The sequence below is a fragment of the Lissotriton helveticus genome, chromosome 1_1 (genome assembly GCF_964261635.1).
Source record: "Lissotriton helveticus chromosome 1_1, aLisHel1.1, whole genome shotgun sequence".
Classification (NCBI taxonomy): Eukaryota; Metazoa; Chordata; class Amphibia; order Caudata; family Salamandridae; genus Lissotriton; species Lissotriton helveticus.
In genome coordinates, this window is record NC_136057.1 from 848298580 (window position 1) to 848318552 (window position 19973).

Sequence of the window (19973 nt, forward strand, 5' to 3'; positions counted from 1 at the left end):
CAAGAGTCCAAATCAGGGCGATAGCCAGGGCAGCAGTCCTCTGTAGCCGTTGGGAAGCGGGGAACCTCGCAGCAAAGACCTTCGGACCACGTCGACATGCAGGGGTCGATGAGGTGGTTGGCCGTCCTCCGGAATTTTCACACGAAGCTCCTCACGAACCTCTGGCTGACTGGTACCACTGGAATCGCCCCAAACGTTGGGCGCCAGCTGAGGTACTGGGTTTTTAAGAACCGGCACAGAACCGGCAACCCAGCGGTGTCAGGGTACACCCAGAGACCTCAGGTTCTTCCTGATTCAGACCACAGAAACTCAAAGTCTTCTAGGTGAAGTCAAGGATCGATTTATTGGCTGCAACCAAGGTAACAAGTGTCCTAGAAGTACAACACACGGGGAAGTATATTCTCAGGAGACTGCTCGAATTTACAAAGTCAGGCTTCTCTTTTTATACAGAATATTCAGCTTCAGGCAAACATTCTTCGAAATTGCAGTATATCATTTACAATTCTTTGTTACAAAAGGAAAAGCAGAGTTATGATGACATGTACATATTTCACGTCGTGCTGCCCACAACAAATCACCCGGCAGGGCCCAACATTTCATCAGATATCGGTGGACCCCCAATAAAACGGGCACCTCCCCACCATAAAGTAAGTGAAGCAAAAAGAGTAGAGACAGATGAGAACAAGATACGGCAGGTGTGCGCGCTGAAATGGTTTTATGGCTTGTTGAGCCTTGATGCTATCTTGTTCGGCCACTGGGAGGGGAACTGACCTAACGAGTTCGGCCTGGGGCAATGGTTCCAACTTGCACAGGTCATAGGAAAGTCGATTAAGGAGTATGTGTCTTTGTGGAATTGAATTCAGCTGGATTAAGGCCTATGTAAAGGGCAACACATAAATGGAAGCCAAGGGTTCAGAACGCAAATGACGATTTCGAGGTGAAATCGTCACTCGAATATGCTGAAAATATTTATACATGGTGTGTTCGTCATTCTCGGTCTTTTGATACCAAATTCGTCATGTTTTGATGAAGTTTAATTCTCGGGTTCAGAATGATTATACGAGTCCAGAATTTTCAGAACCACAAGAGTTTTGTTAAGAGTTTTGTTATGAGTCCTATCTGGCCACTGTAACAGCACACAGTTAAAAAGGAAGTGTGTACTTTAAATCTCTGAATGGAGCACATCTCCAGTTTAAAAGTTCTAATATTAAGTTCTTGCCCAGTGATTTCTATGGTCTATACAGATCACCAACATCTTCACAACTTTCTCGTTGATGTATTCTTAATCTGTAAAAAGAGCATTTTAATGACTGATTAAGCTATTTTTAACTATAGAGATGTATGGTTGGTGAGGTAATCCTGAGGAAATTTCCTGCAAGAAATATGAAAACACAAACTTAGGGCCCCATTACGATGGCGGGCGGACAATGGAAAACGCGATCGACCGCCAGAGGTGAGGCGGTCTTGCGGGGCCAATGAGGATGTAATCACCACCCTGGCGGTCACATCCTGCACCTTTTACATTGTGGCGGGCGGTGCTGTAAGCAGCGCCCTCCGCAATGTAAAATATGCATGTAGTGCATTGCCATCCACAACGTGACAAGAACCGCGCGGTGCCTGCCACCTTGCGCATGCCAATGTAGGAGGGTACCATGGGTACCCCCCAAGTGCAGCCACCCACCCGCATCAGGCCCCCAAAGCCATTTACTGTATGCCTTTCCATGGCAGAGTCTCCGGCATGGAAAGGCATACACACCGCCAGCATCTTAATACCATATTGTGTGCTTTTTCCGCCTAGCCCGCAATCCGAGCAGCGAACCGTCTTTCCGTCCGCCGCTGTACCCCCCTCCATTGGAATATGGCAGGTGGTAAATTGCGGGCGGTGAAAGATGTCGGGCAGATCGCCACCACCAGTCGGGCGGTGCCGATCCGCACAACATCATAATGAGCCCCTTAGTTTGTTTAAACAGCGGATAGGGTAATTGCATTACGTGAATGTCATTGCATTGTGTGAGTGTAGTAGTTCTGTAATCGTAATGTAATACAAGTGAAATCTTGTTCCTAAAAACTATCAAAATAATTTTAAGTTTTGAGGACCAACAAAAATTCTAACATGTTCTTTTCTTCTAGGATCTAACAAGTTTGGAGCACATGCTGATAAATTGCTCCAAAACACTCCATGCCAACATTACTCAGATTGATATCAATCCACCAACTCAGGAGGCCTACTATGATCCCAATCTGGTAAGAAATGAGAGACTGCAAACAGTATACTCAAAACTGACAAACCAAGATCTAAATTTCAGAAAATCCTCCAGGAAGGAAAAACTTACAAAACCATGCATGATCCTCCCATAGGGGAGCGCCTTGGCAAAAGGCAAAGTTGCTGGATATTGTTGTTTTGACACTCTTTATGCCTTGTTATTTAATACTTTGCTGATAGCAAAAGCTAGACATTCATGTGTCTTGTAGTTATTTTAAATAGGATGTGTGCATGCTGTTGTAGTCTACCTATACTCGATAGCAGTCTTAGTGTTTCCAGCTTTCAAGTGCTTCATTTTGAATATTTTTATTATATTTTTAAGTATTCATTACCTTACATAACTCAAAGCACCTGCAGTATAGGAGTTGTTTCTCAGTGAGGTCTCTAGGGCTGTCGAGTGGTTTATGTTGTCATTGTCAATATTCATGGTGATAGTTGTATTTGCCTTTGTTTGAATACTATTGGTATTCCTATTAATGCAAAATGACTTGCTTAGTTTCCACCGCCTTCTTGTGACTAGTTCCTTTTGGCATGTTGCCCCGATACCTGGTCAACATGATCTTTAGGATGCTGAAAGTGAGTGTCATAGTACTGCTCTGAGCAGAGCACCGGCAGAATTAGTTACTTACCCACTAGCACCATTTTATACAACATATTTTGTCTTTGGGGATTTGTAATTAAAATATATATATATATTTTCAGCAGGGCTTTCCTTGTCATAGTTTATTGAAGGTTCTCTCCTTAATTGTCTTCCGTTGTCTGTTTTTACTTTTCATTCAGTTTGTGTCCATGCTACACTGTGGAAATTGGGACTTTGAACCTTCATGGTTATTTTGTGTACATGTAAATTGTTTAGATCATTGCTTGTCGTACCCTTGTCCTGCTGGTATCCATGCATATTGTGGTGTTCATCTACATTTTCATACATATTTTCTCTGTTATGATGCAATTTATCTACCTTCCTGTTTATCACTGGTCTCGTACCCTGTTCTTTTCATGTCTGTCCACTTTGCCTAAATTAAGCTCTACATATATAAAGAGGGCATTGAGAGGTGTATTTGTCTTCTAGTTGGTCATCATCTAGCGATCTGTGATGATTGTGCAGCTCTTCGTCTGATCAACCTTTGCACTGGATGATTTATAGATTTCTTTTCAAATATTAGGACCAACGGTTCTATTTGACGGAGCATTATTGAAGCCAATTGGAATGTGATTCCGCAGTCGGTTTGTTTGGGTGGTGTGGTTAGAATTTTCACTTTGTTTTGATACTTTCCGTGGTGCGTAGGTAGGTTACCCTACTGAGCGATAGGGTAGTAAAATATGAGTTTTGCGTGTGGTTCCTGTAGCTCAAGAATCACCCCTTCCTCGCACTCCTTTCTATTTTCCTTAATCAGTAACAAGAGTCAAAATAGATATATTCATTCCATTTTATTTTCAAATTTTTTTCATATTTTTTTCTTTATTCTGTTTTCATGATTTCTTCCTTGTGTAATATTGTCATCATATCACGTGTTAATCAGTTTATACTTCCCAATGCATTTCAAGCAATACTGCCCTTCCTCAGGGGATTCTCTTTTTCTCTCACGACGTATGTCTGCTTCCAAATGAGTCAGGACGGCCCCAGTTTCCTGACTCATTTGGAAGCAGACATACGTCGTGAGAGAAAAAGAGAATCCCCTGAGGAAGGGCAGTATTGCTTGAAATGCATTGGGAAGTATAAACTGATTAACACGTGATATGATGACAATATTACACAAGGAAGAAATCATGAAAACAGAATAAAGAAAAAAATATGAAAAAAATTTGAAAATAAAATGGAATGAATATATCTATTTTGACTCTTGTTACTGATTAAGGAAAATAGAAAGGAGTGCGAGGAAGGGGTGATTCTTGAGCTACAGGAACCACACGCAAAACTCCTATTTGACGGAGCAAACAGTGCAGTGATAAATATAATGACCACAAGTCACCAAATATTAGTTCAGTAAATCATTTTGCGGTGTGGACTCTTGATACCTCTTATACTTCAAACATTTGCACAATGAATAATGAATATATATTTCTGCAATAATTACAAATCTGTTTTGTGGTTATGGCAAAGCAGTAGTCGAACAACTGGAAGATGGAAAAATCCAAAATAATAATAATTGGTTTTTTAAAGGTACCGTCACTCAGGAATTCACCAAAACGTTGACCTCAGAAGAGGTGCCAAAACATCCTGTTAAGCCAGGTGATGTCCAGGAGTCTAGGATTCCTACCATTGTCCTAAATAGCCTCAATTTCATTAACTGAGGCCACAGTCCAGATATAACTATTGATCCATTGTTAGCAGGGCCACAGGTATGAATCATACTCTAGAATGCCTGATAGACTCCCTTGACGGCCTTGAAGAAGCCAGTGACCCCAGCTGAGTTTCAGTCGACATGAGGCAATTACTGTCCTTAATCTTGAGGATTAATCCCACCACAACAGCTAGCTAACAATGTGAAGGACAGTGCTGTGATTAAACTCAACATTTCCTTTAACGCCTAAATCCATTATCTTTGAGACTAATGCCCAGTAAATACTTACTTGTCCCCTGTTCTCTTTTGTGCCGATCTCTGGAGCCTTGTTTTGATGTTGCTTTTAGCACCAGACTCAGTGCTGGCATATAAATCCTGGCAAAAGAAATAGTACAATATACCAGCTGAATCTCCTCTGTTCATAGTTGAAAATCCCCCACCAGATTCTGTTGTGGTATCAGTGGTCAGGTGAAAATATCCACCCTCCTCCTCCCTTTTTTTATTTATTTTATTCTTTTTATTTTTTCCTGAGCAGAGCTTGCAGGGAAGATCATTTTCTAAATACATATTACAATAGAATTAGATCATTAATCTCTTTAAATGTAATTAAAAAACAAATCATCCTATGATATATCGAATTGTTCAGCTTGATTAACATAATACAAGAAGTTTCTAAACCGAAACTCTAATCTTTAACCGATCGACATTACTTATGTCATCCATTAACTATAAATTTAAGTTTCGCAAAATATTTCCAAGTCACAGAATTATTTTTAATTGCCTCCACACGCTTAGCATAAGCGTCTTCAAGCCTTTTAGTACGCCTCATCTTATTAAGCCATTTCTCATACAGAGGTGCTTCCACCAGTCTCCAGTTTTGTAAGATTAAAGAACGAGCGACCAGCGTTGATATAGCTAAAAAATATCTCTGATTTGGACAACTTAACCCCCGACTCGTTATACCAAAGAGATGAGCCTCCGCAATTGGAGCGTACGATTTCTGGATTGCCCAGCTTATATCCCCAAAAATGTTTTCCCAAAACAATCCCAAATTTGGACAAGTAAAAAATATATGCCTCCATCCCCCTTCAGTTGGGGTGAGACAACTGAAACACCTATTTTCCACCTCAGGATAAATACTGTTTAAGGCCTTTGGAGTGTGATAAGCCAACCAACGAGACAGAAACGCCATTCTTTTAAAGTTGGCAGCTCTTAAGGCCCTATTTCCTGTTATAAAGTTTGCCATTCTTGACTGGAAGAAGAACATTGGGTTTCTAAGGCAACTCACTCCAAAAACTTTTCCACCAATGGAGATTCGTTTTGAGATCGCAGAAGGCGGTACCAATTTCCCACCCCTCTAACAGTAATGGAGAATAAGGTGGTAGCTGCCTTAAAAGGGGCACGACTAAGTAGTTAATTATATTTATTTAAAAAATGTATAATTTGTAAGTATTCAAAAAAGAGTGGCTTAGTCCGATCGTAACACCTGGTCTGAACTTCTTCCCAAGTGATCACCCTTTCCTGAATAGAAAACTGACTCAGTACCTCCAAACCACAATCCTGCCAGATTTTAAAATGAGTGAAGTGAATATGGAGGCCCAGGCCTTTACACTCACTCAGTTTTAGAGTGTAAAGCCCAGAGAAACCACATTGTTTAAAAAATAACAGAAGTCTACTTGACAAATCCAGAAGCGTTTTGTACCTGTTTTTTTGGGGGAGTTTTGAACTTTTAAGAAAAGGGGGGATCTGTGTTCCCACTTCTTGAAACATCTTATTAATAATAAAATTATCTAATCGTCCTGTACTAGACAATAAGCATGCTACCAAATCAAAAAATGCTGACTCATAAAATGTTCACATATGAGGTAATGCTAACCCACCTAAATTAGTTTCTAATTGTAATACTGCAAGTTTAATTCTAGAAGCCTTCATATTCCAAATGAAGGATCTTATCATAGAATCGAGACCTTTTAAATAGCTAGCATTGATCTTATTAGTTCTGTTGGAAAAGAGAAAAATTAAAAGGGGTAGTATGGACATCTTGATGAGCGCAACGCGACCTTTCAGGGTTAACAGAAGACTTGACCATTTTTCCAATGATTTCTGAATTTTAATGCTAGTTGCTTCGTAATTTAACTTAAATTGCTGGCCATATTGACCGGTGACAAAAATCCCAAGATAACATATAGGATCAGTTTTAAGAGCCTGCTGTTTCAAATTATCTGGCAAAAACTCAGCTCCAGTATTCAATATTATAATCTCCGTTGTGATTATATTGATTCTGTATTTTTATTATTTATTTATTTACTTTATTTGTAATGTACCTTGTCACCTAACAGGCATCCTGGCGCTGGCAAACTCAGAGTACAGTATAGCGTGCGAAGAGAGGCAGAAGGCCACCTAGACTTTGGGGAACATCCAAGTTTTTAGTCTCCTCCTAAAAAGATGATCACTGACTTGTCTCAGTTCCAGTGGTAGTCCATTCCAAAGTCTAGCAGCTGCTACCCCAAAGGTTCTACCTCCCGCTTTAACTTTCCTGAACCTCGAAGTCTTAACTAATTCGCTGAAGAGGAGCGAAGGCTTCTAACTGGAACGTACCACTCAAACATCCTCTGCAAAGAAACAGGTCCCAGCCCATGCAGGGCTTTAAACACTAAGCAGAGGGAGTTAAACTAAATTCACTGTCCCAGCGGGAGCCAATGCAACTCTGCCAGGGCCTGAGAGGAAGAAGACCTTCCAGGCTGCCATGGACTGAATCCTAAGAAGTCTATCCAAAAGAAATTTTGGAGACTCTAACAGAAGGGCATTGCAATAATCTAATCTACTTAGAATAGTGCTCCGTGCCACTAGCGCACGTGCCTGGGGAGGCAGCAGGGGAAAGATTTTCCGCAGAGATCTAACAATTGCTAGGCAGCTGCCCACCGTTCTAGTAACCTGAGCCTCAATTGTCAGCTTATTGTTAAACATAATGCCCAGGTTACGGACCATATCAACTGGTCTAACTACGGTTGACTTATCGCTTGGCCAGAAATTACTGGGCAGCACCGAAGGTACCCTCTCAGCCGAGCAGTAGAGCACCTCAGTCTTGCCAGCATTAAACTGCAGTGAATTTCCCTTCAGCCACAGAGCCGTATCACGCAAGCAGCAATGGAACTCTTCCAATGAGGTTGACTGCTCTCCCTCCAAGGAGAGAATAAGCTGCGTGTCATCAGCATATTTTACAATGTTAATATTATGCTCTTTGATGACCGCAATCAGGGGTTTCATGTAGATGTTAAATAATCCCCCAATTAGTTCAAATTGTCTAAATTCGGCCAAGGTCCGGCCTATGTTTTGCTTTTCGGTGCTCAGATATAAAATGGTGTCGTCGGCAAACAGCTTTAGTTTTGCCATGCCATGCCTAGAATCAGGGCTTGAATGTTCGTGTTTTAATCGCTAGGGGGTCTATAAAAAAGGTAAGAGCCCCCGATAGACATTTTGCAGCATGAAGATGACTTGAACCGGAACACCAGACCTTTCAAGCCCATAAAATAAAGCGTCCCAGTTGACTAAATCGAAGGCTTTTTCCACATCAACCATCATGATGCCGGCTGGTGTCCTATTAATATTAAAATAATCTAATACTTGAATCAGATACCCTATATTAGAGGACATAGTCCGTCCAGCGACAAAACCCGTTTGAACGACATGAATTACTTCCTGGGCCAAAGGGGTAAATCATTGCGCCCATATCTTCATCAAGATCTTGTAGTCAGCGTTTAAGAGACTGATCGGTCTCTATGAGTTAACATTGTTGGGTTCCGTACCGTTTTTCGTAAAGCTGACCACGATCGCCGCCTTAAACTCCGAAGGAACAACACCTCCAGTTTTTATATGGTTGAATAATTTCTTCAGAAAAGGTATCGGCTCTAAATGCTGTCTTCTAAATGTCTGGGGGCCCAATGACCTTACCCACTCAGCTCAGGATTGGATGGCGTTGGGAATAATGTATGCAAAGAGAAATATAGCTAAGTCTTTGGGGGCTCAGAGTGTCCCGACGCTCAGGGATTGGTGTTCATATCTGGATGTTGCATGCTGGCTGAACGTACTGTATATGTCAATCGGAAATGCCCGCGGAAATGGCTCCGGTTTTGGGGGGCGTGGAATGAGTACAGGGGTAATTTGTGTGATCCTCCGACACTTGACACTGAGAGTGACTCTGAATAGGGGCTCGGGTTGGGACCGATTAAGAGATATGTCTGTACTTAACTGTCTTTACATGCTCAGAATTGCTGGTCACAAGATACTCCTTATATGTACCCTATTCAGACTACGTGATTGATGGCCTTAATGTCTGCACACAGTGATTTCTTGTATGCCCTATGACTGTTTTGTATTTTCTTTTAATAAAACTGTTTTAAAAAAGAAAAGAAAAGGTATCAGCTCTTTAACAAAAATGTTATCAAATTCGTTAGGTAGTCCATCTTCCCCACAGGCTTTTTTGCCCCAGCCATGGACTTTATATCTGTCAAAATCTCTGATGATATTATTTCGTTTTGCAGCTGATCAGCTGAATTGACGGATATCCTAGGAAGCTCTACCTCTGCAAAATATTCATGAATCGCTTCCTGATTGACCATATACTTAGTAGTGTATAGTTGTAGATAATGTTTGACAAAGACCCGAGCAATGTCTGATCTATCAGTTACTGCTGTTCTAGTCTTAGGGTATATTACCTCCAAGATACAGGCTGATTCCTGTCGTTCTTTAGAAGACCAAGCTAGCATTTTTCCCACCATTTGGCTTTCTTCATTGACCCGTTGTAAATAGGTCTGAGAACTATTAATTTCCTCAACAATGAAATAATCGCGCAACTTCTTCTTTGCTGCTTCATTCTGCCCCGTAATGGGGATTTTCGTAGTCTAGAGGTGCTTTCAAGGGATAACTGTAGTTCTGCAATTTTTTTCTCTTCTTTTTCTTGCCTTCCCTACTGTCACTGTAATAGTTTGTCCACGAGCCACCACTTTAAATCCACCCCAAACTGAGAAATTGTCAGCCTTTCCTACGTTTCTAGTATCCATTCCATAAATCTCTCAACCCACAAAAGATCTGCCACCTGGACCACCTACTCGTCACATCCCCAATTTCTAATTCTACTTGAACATAAGAGTGGTCCAAAAAAGCATTCACCCCAATTTCTGCCGCAGTAAGAATCAAAGAACGCGATGTTAACAAGAAATCAATGCGCGAGGCGGTGTGAAATTGGCGAGAATAGCAAGTATATTCCCGAACACCCTGATTAACCCTGCGCCAGGCATCAATTCATTGCAGATCCTGGGTCAAAGCTTAAAAAAAAAATGTTCTCTGGGGCGTCAAGTGTTTCTTATTCTTGTTTGAGGTATCAGTTCTCAAATCTTGTAATTGAAGTCGCCACCTAAAACAATCTGACCGGAGATCCCGATAAGAATCCTATGTTTTGTTGATAATGTGGATGTATCATCTGTAATAGGCCCATAATAATTAATACAATTCAGAATAGTCCCATTAATTTTCACCATGACCCAGATCCACCTACCCTGAGGATCTCGCTTTTCGTGAAGAAATTCCCAATCCCTATCTCTAGAAAAATAAATTGCCACCCCTCTCATCACCACCCCGGCCGAGGCAAAAAAGGCTCTAGAAAACATTCCCGGGATAAAAAGCTTTGGTAAGTTAGTTTTCACATGAGTTTCTTGAACAAACAGAACTTGAGGTTTTAGTGTAACAAGCCATTTTATTAACCCCCCATATTTTTGTCTATTCAGTATGTCATTAACATTAAACGATATAATACGAACTCTTCTAGTTGTATTCATATTTCCAGTATTGAAAGAAGTTCTTGAATTCCATTTGCTATTCTGCATTTCCCTCCCCTGTTTGCAACTGCTCTATTTTCTGACAAATTCACCCATCCCCCTACCCGAGCCCTGTGACCTCCCACCTCCACCCCCCCCACACCCCCCAAAGAAATGTGGTCTTCTCCGCTTTCCTCATTTCACCCCCCCCCATGTGGTGCCCTGGTCTTGAACCTATCCCCCCCTCAGATAATGCTAGACCCTGAACATAAACAAAACAGTAGAGGGAAAAAAATAAAAATAAAAAATTAACGACAACTGTTTCACTTAACAATAGAAATCCCTTTCAGTAGTTCCTGCACCTCCTAACTCGTGAAACATATGAAATTTCCCCTGCACTAGGACTTTGTTTGGATTGCTGTGCAATAGAGTCTTGCGCTCCTTAAGCTTTAAAAAGATACAAAGGTTTTACAAATTCCTTACGCCTTCGCGCAGCTGCAACAGACATATCTGCAAAAACCCGACATTTAGTCCTCTCATTATTATCGAATTGTCTCTGCTGAATTGCCTCGGTCAAAATAGTCTCCTTCACACGATAATCAGCAAAGTTAATTAATATTGTGTGGGGGAAGTTAGGTGGAAGATGAACTGGAACATGATGTGCCCTAGTCAATGTCAAGTCTCTGGAGAATTCTGGGAGCACCTTTTTCTTGATGAATGACTCCACCCATTGCAACGTGTTGGCCCCTTCGTTCCCCTCCGGGACCCCCACTAGATTTGAGCGACAAGAATGATTTGCTAGTTCTTCAATTTTGTTCTCCAGGGTTATTTTATCTTGCGCCGCCGAGTTGACTTGCTGGAGCATGGCATTCATTTGCTCCTCTAATTGGGAAATCCTCGATTCAGCTTCTTGGATTCTGATAGGAAAGCTAGTGACTTCCTCTTCAATTTTTCCCAATCGGAGGTGTAGTGCCGCTATCTCGATCTCTTGAGATTGCTTCATGTCTCGAATCACCTCTAATATTAAGTTCAGCATGGTCTTGATGTCTATCTGGTGCATATTGCCCCTGCTGATTTGAGCTTCAGATTCAGATTCTTCAAGTCTTGATTGGCTCACACGTTTATCCTTTTGCACAAGTTGCTCTAGGCTGCCCTTGTCTTTCATTGAAATCGGTGACGTTTTCTGGACCTGTGGGCCTTCCTCAGTATGTTGTTTCAAAATGGTTTCACTGGTAGACGAGTGCGGGAGCCGGACTGCTAAGACGAATGGACTTGTTTGGCAGCGGGCAGGACAAACTTCTTCTGTCAGTATCTCTCCTGCTACTGAAGCCTGATCTAAGATACCTGAAGGCGGCGGCTGTGATGGAGACATTAGTGGTGATGATAGTGTATTGGAGAACAGCGTTAAATCTGCTGATGGCTCAAGTGTTGCCTTCCCTGCCGAGCCTTGACTTGGTTGCAGAAGGACTTAAGCGGTGATAGGTAGGAGATCCTTTTTTACGAAGAGTGGAAAGGCCCTGGGGTTTTTTTACTCGTATTTTTTCATCCCCGGTGGTATCCAGCGTTATTTCCTGGTCTTTTTCCTTCTCCTCCATTACTAAGCACTCGATTGGAATTGACACATTGGGGTCCGACCCCTTGCTGTAGTTCAGACACATCTGCCTCCGAGCTCTCTGGACTAGAGCTTATCTCCACCTGGAGAGTTTCATTCCCCGCTTTGGTCAATGCTTGATTCAGTCTGGCTTGGACTAGGCTTTTTTTAGCCTTCGCTCCCACTGCGGCGTCCATTTTAGCAGCAGCTGACGCGAGTTTTAAATGTTTCCTGATCTCCACCAGCAGCCAACATGACTTAGAGGCACACCAGTCACTTTACCTCCTCTCTTCTCTTCTCCCTGTCTCACCGTTTTCACCCTCCCAGTCACCGCTCACAAAGTTCACCCCTCTAGCTTCTGTCGCTCCGCCTCTTCACCTCCTCACAGTAGCGGTAGCTTACTTGGATTGCTCCGTGCAAACTTAGAAGTCAGCGTCCAGCTTCCGTGATCCTGCCTTTCGCTTCTCCGCCCTTAGCTTTTAACCGCGCAAGGTGAGCCTGGCTACACTGCACATCCTCGCTCTTCTGAAACTCGCTGGAATTCCTCCAAAACTCACCGAGTGCGCTTACGATATGCACCACCACATTGCCCCTTAGTTTTCACTCACTTGCACACGAGCAAACTTCTCGGAGTGCAGAATCACGAAGTTGGTGCCCAGCATGTCCGGCATGCTCCATTACAGAGGGGAGGAGCAACAGTTACCTGAGGCTAGGTGGAGGAGGGGATCTCCACTGCCATCCTCCTCCCAGCCCTCCACTTTCCTTCTTACAAGTTAATCCGGTATATGGATACATTGTGCAAGAAGGATTTATTACTTATGCCATTTCTTTGAGAGCAGTTAGTGCAACAACCTTGCTGGAATGGTACAACAAATAACCTCAGAGTTGTACAAAAATTCTCGGAACACCTGCTCGAGATGAATGGGAGGATGTTATGGAAGTAGTCACAAAGGACTATAGCTTCCAACCAGCTGATTAGCTTGGCATATTTTTCAAAATACAGATGTTGCTTCTCCTATTTGTGTTCATAGGCTTGAAAGTTAATGCCCAATCAGAAATGTCACTGCATCTTTCTTATAAAACCTCTAGCCTGTTTGTACACCAACAGAAAAAAAACAGGTTGGACATGCTGAAGACAGTGAGCCTTAAGAAATAAACTTAGTGGCTCCTGTACACAGTACAAAGGCTTGCGAAGAGGGGAACACTTAGCTGTGGCTTAAAACATCCTACTTCTAATCCTGATTGGGGAGAATGATTTGCGTTCTTTGCTAGATAAACTTAATAAATCAAATAAGATCCATAGCAAAGAACAGACTTTTGATGATGTGAAATCTTAATTTAGCATTTATGTATGGGCAGTGAAACAAATAGTTAACTTCAGATTTTCTGCTAAACTGTCTTAGATGCAAAGACCCAATGTGCTACCAGTACAGTTAATTAAGACAACTGACAATTAATGTCAACTGCCATGGAGCGTATCGCCTGGATAATGTGGGAAAAGATTTTCTGCGATGGCGCTACCACCGTTAGAGAACCTAATTCTCTAACCATATTAGGGCGATACAACTGGCAAATGTGGCTAGAGTTTCTACTAGAGGACAAGAAGAATGAAGCAAAGGCGATTGTATAAGAGGGTGGGAGAACACTGTCTGCAATCATTGACACGGCCAAGGATTTTACCTACATCTGCTTTCGCCAGCTTGCTGGAGACTCCAAGGATGTCTCAAGGAAACATCCTTTTAACCCAGAGTTCTCTGGGAGTTTTACATCAACTCATCTTTCACCTTCTTTGTGGTGCAGAATGAGGGGCCAGTTATCTTACAGAAGGAACTTCCAGTCCTACAAATACCAGCCCTCCCTTCAACCCCAACGTACTTACCGCCAGCACATCCTGCTGCGGACTGGCAAGGTAGACCACCACTGACTGGCAAGGCAGTTTCCACGTAAGAGATCCACGGCACCGAACAGAAGACAAAACTCATCCAGGCATGTATAATAGCATCCTCATTGAGGCATGAACTCCTCTCAAAATATGTGCTGTTAAAACTTGTTACAATGGTTAAACAATAAGAAATAACGAAAAGATGCACATTTTCCTAATGTACTTTTATGAGTGTTAATGTAGTATATCATAGAGTTGTTAATTTGGTATTATGCTGGTAGGTTTGTTATAGTTTGGTTGCGCATTTTTGGGGAGATGACATTTACAGTATTATAGAAATGGTGATGCATACTTCGTTGCTGGGCGTTCACAAAAAATTGACTTCTCAACGCTATTTTGCACCTTCTTGTGTAGATGTAGCATTTACAGTAGCAATTTAGCATTGATACTTGTAGCATGTATTATGAAGCTTCTCATTATATATCTGTATAATTGACTTTATCTAAATACCTAACCCATCCTATATGCCCATTTTGCCTTTCTGTTGGAATTTTTAATTTCTAGCCTTTGTCGGACTTTGGTTTTATAGATATTTTTGGGGGATCTGTACTAAACTTTCTGAATGTATTTATTTCTTATAATTCATGAATAGATGTGACCGAAATTGTTCTTTGCAAATGTGTTTATTGTTGTAATATTTATATTTACATAAAATAAAAAGTAAATATAGTTCCAATACTGTCATTGTGTTTCAGCCTCCAGTAAGTAAGCAGCTAGTAATCAATTGTAAACCTGTAACTGATCGAATCCGGAAAGCTTACAAAGATAAACACAAATACAGGTATGCTCCATTTTTTTGTAATAACGTTGATGTTTCTACGTAAATATGGATTACTTGTTACCTATAGAGTATGTTTTATATAAAAATGATTTTCAAAAACTTTTAATCTGTTCTCAAACATACTTTCGAAGGGTGATCTTTAGATTTCGGAACAATTGCACCCAGTCAAGGGATGCAATGCTGCTCAACCAATTCTAATTGTTGTTTTAACACCACCCGTGCGTACCAAGTCCATTAGAGTTTAGACGGAGACTGTGGTTAAGAAGCATTTGGTGTTATTACACACTGCTATTGGGTTAGTTATATCAATGCAACATGTTGTTGCTTCTGCATTTTTAGCTCATTCCTATTAAATGGGGCATGGTCTATTTTGTTGAGACATGTTAGCTGACAGTGAGTTCAAAGTCTGCCCATTGTTTAGCATTGGTTGGCTTCATTGACACTCTTATTTGCTTGTTTCTTACTTTTTAATGTATGTGGGTTTTTCTTCCTCTTCATGTGTTTATCCCACTCCTGGAGCACGGACTCATTACGGTGTTCTTGCACTGCTTTTTGAGGGACTACTATTTTTGTTTTTTAAGCAATCAGCAAGAGTGCCTGTGTGTACCGAGGAATGATAGGCAGGAGGCAGGATGTCTTCAATTTAAGTTAAGACTTTTATTCAAGTCTTGAAAGCATGTCAAATAACGGACCCACGGCAGAACAGCACGTCTCAGTAGGAGCCCAGAGAAGAATGAATACAGAGTTCTAGAATAGAAGAATTGAAAGAGTAGAATACAAATAGAAGAAAGAAGAGAATGTTACACATCTTCCCCTTTTCGGAGAAATAATAAATGATACATTACATGAAACATCAAATAAATAATGTACAAGAATGCAACATTTAAAGAAATAAAATATTAAAATAAGACAAAATCTTTAAATCGAACAGGTAATTTACAATTCCTTTTTGAAGGTAAAGAGGAAGTAGAAACAGAAATCATATCCGAAGCATCAACAATATTTTCAGTAGTTGGAATAGAGACCACATTTCCTCTTGAAGTAGAAGATGTGGAAGCAACAACATTACTATGCAAATTGGATGATGTTACATTTGAGGAAGAAGTAGAACCTTCAAACAAAATATAATCATCCAAATCATGATTAATAGCAGTTTTTTTTATAAATCGCAGCTTGCTCATCAGAAATAGGAACAAGTCTATTCTTGCTCCACCATCTCCCATCATGAAGTAAACAAGAACTGGGACCAACTTTTGAAATTTTATAAGGAAAGGAAAAAGAAGATTCTCCCTTCTTGACAAGAAAAACAAGAAAAGTTTTCTTGATGAGGACATACGAGCCAGCAATAAAATCCGTTGATTTAGCATGTTTGCGAATATCAAAATGATATTTTTGCTTGCTTTGTGCTAAAGCAACAGACTCTTGTAAAACAGACTTGTTACTACTGGTTACACCACTTGAGGAAGAGTTAGAACAGAGGTCTTCAAACTTTTGGATGCTGAGACCCCCCTGTCAACATTTTCAGGCGTAAGGACCCCCTCCTGACAAAAATGTCTAAACCTCTAGGCAGGGCTACTGGAATTATGAGGCAGGTGAGGACCAAATTATGCGACAGGCTTGACTAAATTGCTTGAGTAGAAAATGTAAATAATGTTCTGTGATGCTGCGTATTTTGGGATAGCATTGCTTTATTATTTCGAAATGTTTTAAACACAGTGACACCGAGGAAAGATTTCACCCCATCAGTACCAGTTTATAACCAAAATACAGCAATTAAAATCAGAAAGATATCTAGTCAACCTTTGTGAAGGGCCTCCCACTCCGCAGGAATATGCGCTGCCACATTAGAAGCTCACCTGGCCATGGCCGGGAGCAGCAAGGGTCCCTTCAAACCCTGGCGGTCTTGTGCAGAGTTAAGCAGTTTACCCATGGCCCTTTCCTCTCACTCCCTTCATTCCATCCCTCTCTTCTCTCCTCTCCCAACCCCGGGTCCCCCTATTGCATTGCAGGCAAATAGTTATTAGCCCCAGGACACCTTTAGGTAACAGTAGCGCACTACAAATGTAAATAATAATAGGCAGAAGCAGGGGATCCACTAGGCCCGAAGGTCGGGGGGGGGGGAGGTTAACACTCCCAGCCAGGGCTGGCCCTAGCACTGGTTGCACAGTCTTTCCACCTTCTCCATGAATTCCCTCACTACCACTCACCAACAATACACCTCATCTCTCTATAGCACCTGTCTGACAAATATTTCATTTTTTTATAGCGCTACTCATAGTTTACTCACACTCAGTTCTGTGATGTGCATGGTACATCTTCTTTGTACCCGGCACTTTAACCTTCTGTACTGTGTGTGTGTGACAAGAGTGCCCATGTGACTGCACGGTGAGCAATGCAACAGTGTGAGAGTAGGGTAAAAGAAGTGACTACAGGGTGAGTGAGGTGACCATATGAATTTGGGTTCGGCTGTAAGTGCAGAGTGGGACGCATTAGTGCATAGTTAGTGATGGCCTTGTTTGAGTGAGCTACAGATGGAGCAGTCAAGGTGGGGACAGGTGAGTGAAGTGTCACATGAGTGCAGGGTGAGAAGTGTGATCATCTGGCTGCAGGGTGAGGTACAGAGTGAACAATGCAAGTGCATTTTTAGTGCAGAGTGATCACTGTGAGAGCAGTGTGAGCGGCTGAATGTTGTCAATCAATCAATCAGGAGTTTGTTAAAGCGCGACTACTCACCCATAAGGGTCTCAAGGCGCTAGGGGTGGGGGGAGTTGGGGGGTGCAGGTTCCATTCCATCAAGGAGGGGGTCTGTCGAAGAGCCAGGTTTTGAGGTTTCTTGCGAAGATGGGGAGCGATGTTGTCTGTCTGAGGTGGAGCGGAAGGGCGTTCCATGCTTTGGTCGCGAGGAAGGAGAAGGAGCGGCCTCCCGATCTGGTCTTTCTGGTGCGGGGGACCACAGCGTAGGAAAGCTGGGCTGATCGTAGGGTCCTTTGGGGTGCGTGGAATTTGAGTCGGCTGTTCAGGTATGCTGGTCCGGTGCCGTGGAGGGCCTTGTGTGCGTGGGTGAGCATCTTAAAGGTGATTCTCACCTCGACGGGGAGCCAGTGGAGTGTGCGCAGGTGCTGGGAGATGTGGCAGTGTTTTGGCAGGTTGAGGACCAGTCTTGCGGCGGCGTTCTGGATGTTCTGTAGCTTGCGGATGAGGTTTTTGTTTATTCCGGCGTAGAGTGCGTTGCCGTAGTCGAGTCTGCTGGTGACCAGGGCGTGAGTGACTGTCTTTCGGTGTTCGAGGGGGATCCATTTGAAGGTCTTACGAAGGAGGCGGAGGGTGTGGAAGCAGGAAGATGAGACAGAGTTGATCTGGCGGTCCATTTTGAGCTCGGAGTCCAGGATGATTCCCAGGTTGCGTGCGTGGTCTGTGGGGGTTGGCGGGTTTCCGAGGGCGGTGGGCCACCAGGTGTCACTCCAGGCGTCGGGGTTTGGGCCCATGATGAGTACTTCTGTTTTGTTGGTGTTTAGTTGTAGGCAGCTGTTTTTCATCCATTTGGCGACGGCTTCCATGCCTTCTCGAAAGTTGCGTCTGGCGGTGTTGGGCTCGTTGGATAGGGAGAGGATGAGCTGGGTGTCGTCTGCATATGACACGATGTTGAGTCCGTAGGTTCTGACGATGGGGGCAAGTGGAGCCATGTAGACGTTGAAGAGCGTCGGGCTGAGGGAGGAGCCCTGGGGGACTCCGCAGGTGATAGGTGTGGGGTCCGAGAGGAAAGGGGGGAGTCTGACCCGCTGCGTCCTGCTGGAGAGGAAGGAGCAGATCCAGTCGAGGGCCTTGTCCTGGATTCCTGCATCGTAGAGTCTGCGTATTAGGGTGCGGTGGGAGACTGTGTCGAACGCCGCTGATAGGTCGAGGAGGATGAGGGCTACTGTTTCTCCTTTGTCCAGTAAGGTGCGGATGTCGTCTGTTGCGGCAATGTTGTGAGTGCATGGGAATCAGTGTGAGTGCATTGTGATCACTGTGAGTGCATGACGATCGCTGTGAGTGCATTGTGATCAGTGTGAGTGCATGGTGATCAGTGTGAGTGCATGGTGATCAGTGTGAGTGCATGGTGATCAGTGTGAGTGCATGGTGATCAGTGTGAGTGCATGGTGATCAGTGTGAGTGCATTGTGATCAGTGTGAGTGCATTGTGATCGCTATGAGTGCACAGTGATCAATGTGAGTGCATGGTGATTGCTGGGAGTGCAGGGTGAGCGTGAAAGTGAAGGCGAGAATGAGAAGCGAGTTGTCTGAAAGCAGGGTGCATTCCCAGATATTTGAAGCGTAGGGTTTCAGATATAAGTTAAGCTATTGCTATAATGGCATTAACCAGGGATCGAGGGTGGAAGAAATAAATAATGTGCTGATCCTGCAACAAACTTCCAGTCTTATGATTAGGATTACCAGCTCATTATTTTGATGGCCCAGAAATAAGCAGTCGCCTAAAGCTGTATTTTTGGCACTTATCTGCGAATACTTAGAACAGCAAATATAAATAGAAAGCACTTTTAATTGTGTTCTAGGGATGCCTCAATGATCCATGACTGATAATTGAAGAGAACGCAGACAGAAAAGTCACATAACTATTAATACATATTTTTTTATTTATAACTCTATTTAGTGTCAAGAGCAGGTCTCTGCAGGCTCTTTAAACAACAAACAACAGGCATGTTTCTTTTGGCAACCCAACTTTATATTCCTTTTCATTAAATGCATTCTCACACTACAGCAGTAAGTGTAAAAATACAAATGTAAGGAATAGGCAGAGTGGGGGCCCAGGGGGTACTGGAACCATAAAAAAACAAAGCCTTGGTAACCAGTTAACAAAGGCATGTAAATATGCTAATGGTCTTTAAAGACCTGTGAAAAACTCGGGTGCTGGAGATAAGACTCCAGACACTGCCCTGCTGGGCCCCAGCAGCACAGCCCGGGCTGAGACACAGGACGGGGGAGGAGGGAAGCTGAAGCCCTGGAGGCCAGGGCAGAGTGTGACTGTGAATGCACAACCCCCTTCACATCACTACACGACCCCCCTGGGGGTCGCGCCCCACAGTTTGAAGACCCCTGAGTTAGAAGAATGTCGCTCCAACCAAGATGGAAGAAGCAGAGTGCGACATTTTCTACCTCTTAACAACTCAAAAGGGGTGAAATTAGTTGTTGAATGCGGAGAATTGTGATATGCATTGACCTTATTTCTAAGAAACAGATTTACATCTAATCCAGAGAATAAAGCAGTCTGAATCCCTTCTTTGAGAAAACGGTTCGCTCTCTC

At 42.8% G+C, this 19973-nt stretch overlaps 1 protein-coding gene across 1 annotated transcript in view; it reads left to right on the forward strand.

Annotated features, from left to right (window-relative positions):
* Window positions 1-19973, forward strand: part of GNPTAB (N-acetylglucosamine-1-phosphate transferase subunits alpha and beta) — a 542239-nt gene that overhangs the window by 395105 nt on the left and 127161 nt on the right. Inside the window, exons 16-17 of the mRNA XM_078675067.1 lie at window positions 2131-2244; window positions 14587-14672. Coding sequence (XP_078531193.1) covers window positions 2131-2244; window positions 14587-14672 — 200 coding nt within the window. The remainder of the gene's footprint in view (window positions 1-2130; window positions 2245-14586; window positions 14673-19973) is intronic.